This window comes from Neospora caninum, chromosome IV, assembly GCF_000208865.1.
Source record: "Neospora caninum Liverpool complete genome, chromosome IV".
In the NCBI taxonomy this organism is placed as follows: domain Eukaryota; phylum Apicomplexa; class Conoidasida; order Eucoccidiorida; family Sarcocystidae; genus Neospora; species Neospora caninum.
Genome location: NC_018389.1, coordinates 2,315,020 through 2,317,323, shown reverse-complemented (window position 1 = coordinate 2,317,323; position 2,304 = coordinate 2,315,020). Strand labels below are relative to the sequence as shown.

At 59.5% G+C, this 2,304-nt stretch overlaps 1 protein-coding gene across 1 annotated transcript; it reads left to right on the top strand.

The window, feature by feature from the left end:
- Positions 1-78: 78 nt before the first annotated feature.
- On the top strand, positions 79-1,968 carry NCLIV_012210 (hypothetical protein; the record flags this gene model as incomplete). The annotated part of the gene is made up of 1 exon (XM_003880739.1): positions 79-1,968. One exon carries the CDS (start codon positions 79-81, stop codon positions 1,966-1,968), a length of 1,890 nt encoding a protein of 629 aa, XP_003880788.1.
- Between the last annotated feature and the right edge of the window lie 336 nt (positions 1,969-2,304).

The window sequence follows — 2,304 nt, the reverse complement described above, 5'->3', positions numbered from 1 at the left end:
CGCGGCTTGGCTGCCGTACAGCAACAGGGTCGCAGTTCCCGCGGATCGAGTGTCTCGTACACCGTGTCCACCCAGCGTATGGCGTCAAAAAGCCGGTATGTGTTGCCTGCGGTCCTCATTTCCGCCCTTGCAGCAGCTGGAATGATGGGCTACGTCACGCCCAAGAAAACGCCCGCCTCCCAGAAAGCAGATGTCCAGACGGTCGCTGCCCGCGCTGGTGCCGAGCAATTCGACTCGGCTGCCACCAAGAAAAAGAGCGCAGAAATCGCACAAGAAACCGAGGAATCCAGACGGCGTCGCAAGCAGGCTGCACTCGTGGCCGCAGTGCTGGTAGCGGCGGCCGTCTACGGTCTGCGTTCGTCTCTCTTGGGGGTTGACAAGGTGTCTTCGCCGACGGCACTCCAGGGGCTCCTAAAAAAACCAGAAAGCATGCACGGCATTGATCCTGATGCCTCCGTCGACTTCCAACCGGACGCGTCGGTCGAGCGGCAAATGGAAGTGCCGGCCGAAGGTGCGGGTGATGCAGTGCGAGGTTGGCAGCATTTAGTCCGGGACTTTTCGGCGATGTTAGCGGGAGAATATGCGCTATCCCCGCGCGTCGGAGCGGTGGCCTCGGCTGTTGCACTTGGGCTTCTCGCCTTCTCGCTGGCAGCTGCTCGACGGGCATCGCGTCGGAGACAACAGCAAGGGGAAGAGCGTCCAGCGTCACCAACAGCAGGCGAGGAACAGGCGGATCCGGTGCCTGCTGAGGCCGCAGACCCTGCCGCTGATCCCGAGCAGGTTGGCGAGAAGGAGCCTAAGAAACCGGAGGAGAAGGAGGCGCCTGCTGCGCCCGCTGCTCCGGCAGCTGAACCCGAGGAGATTCCGAAGGCAGAACCTGAGAAGCTGAAGGAGGAAGCGGCGGCGGGTCAGACTGGAGAGCAGACAGAACAGACTGAAAGCGGCCCGAAGGAAGAGCGCGACGAACGAGAGGAAGAGCCGAAGCCTGATGGTGAGGAGCGGAGCGAGGCGGCGGCAGGCGTCGAGGACAGTGGGTTGCCTGATGGCGTCGCAAGCGTGCGGTCGGGATTGTTGCAGCAGGTTCAGAAATGCCGGGAGACCGTCCTCAGGCTTCGAATGAAGGCGAGATCGCTGGAAACTGTGGTCAGAAACACTCAGGCACGCATGGAAGTGATTAAGTCGCTCAATCAACCGAACGTGCTGGTTACACTGTCGGCCACGCTCAATAAGTTCGCGGAGGAACTCGAAAGTAACCACACGGCGGTGGTGGCAAACGTTAGGCTCGGCCGCCTCGCGCTGGAAGTGTATTCTATGGCGGAAGCGGTGGAGAAAGGACAGGAAGACGGAGTTGCTCCGGAGCAGCGTGCTGCGCTCGAGCAGAAGATGGAGAAAGTCATGAGCGAGCTCGAGAAGCTTTTGAAGGAATCGGAGACAGAAGACACTGAGGAAGGAGCGACTGGCCCCGGTGTGACCGGCTCGCCGCCGGGACCCGGAGCTCCGAGTACAGATGATATCAAAAGGCTTCACCTTCAGTTGCAGAACCTCATGCAGTTCGCTACCACCACGGTGGCGGAAGGCCAGGAAGATCCGTCCGCGGCAGCGGAACCAGAGCCCAAGGTAGCAGACCAGGAAACCAACATGATAAAGGTGAAGGAAGGACTAGATCTGACTGAGCAGCGTGTGAATCTGTTACAAGAGTTTGTAGACTCGACCGCAGCTGCAGTGGCTTTCTTCGCCGATTATGCCCAGAGAGCTGAGGATGATCTTCCCGCCCAAGAAGACGTTCCAGGCGATTCCGCCGAGGTACAGCAGCTCAAGGACGAAGTTGAACGTCGACGTGGACTGCTTGCCGGTGCGCAGGAAGAGGCTGAGTCCATCCGACAAGCTAGGGACGTTGGAGTACAACATATGAATTTGCTACTGCAGCGCTTCGAGCAGCTGCAGCTGCAGGCACCAAAAAATGATTAGGGGGAAAATTAGAGAACGGCGTGGGAGAAGAGTCCTCAGCATCACCTCAGCTGAGGAGCCATGCCTGTGTATCCAAGGACCGGCGAGACACGGGAGGTGGCAACAAGGGAAACGCAGTGTATCCGCATGCGGTTTGAGCCTGCGCTCCTTGGGAAGCAGCGGCGATCTGTCGCTTTCTCGCCTCGCTTCCGCTGTAGAAGGACGGAATGGAGCACGAAAGGTTGACTGGTGAGAGGCACCGCAAACTGATGGAGCAGCGGCATGGGCGTGGCTGTCCGGTGAATGAAGAAGGGGAACTGGGTCGGGTGACTTGAGACCACAGGTGGTTTGTGGCAT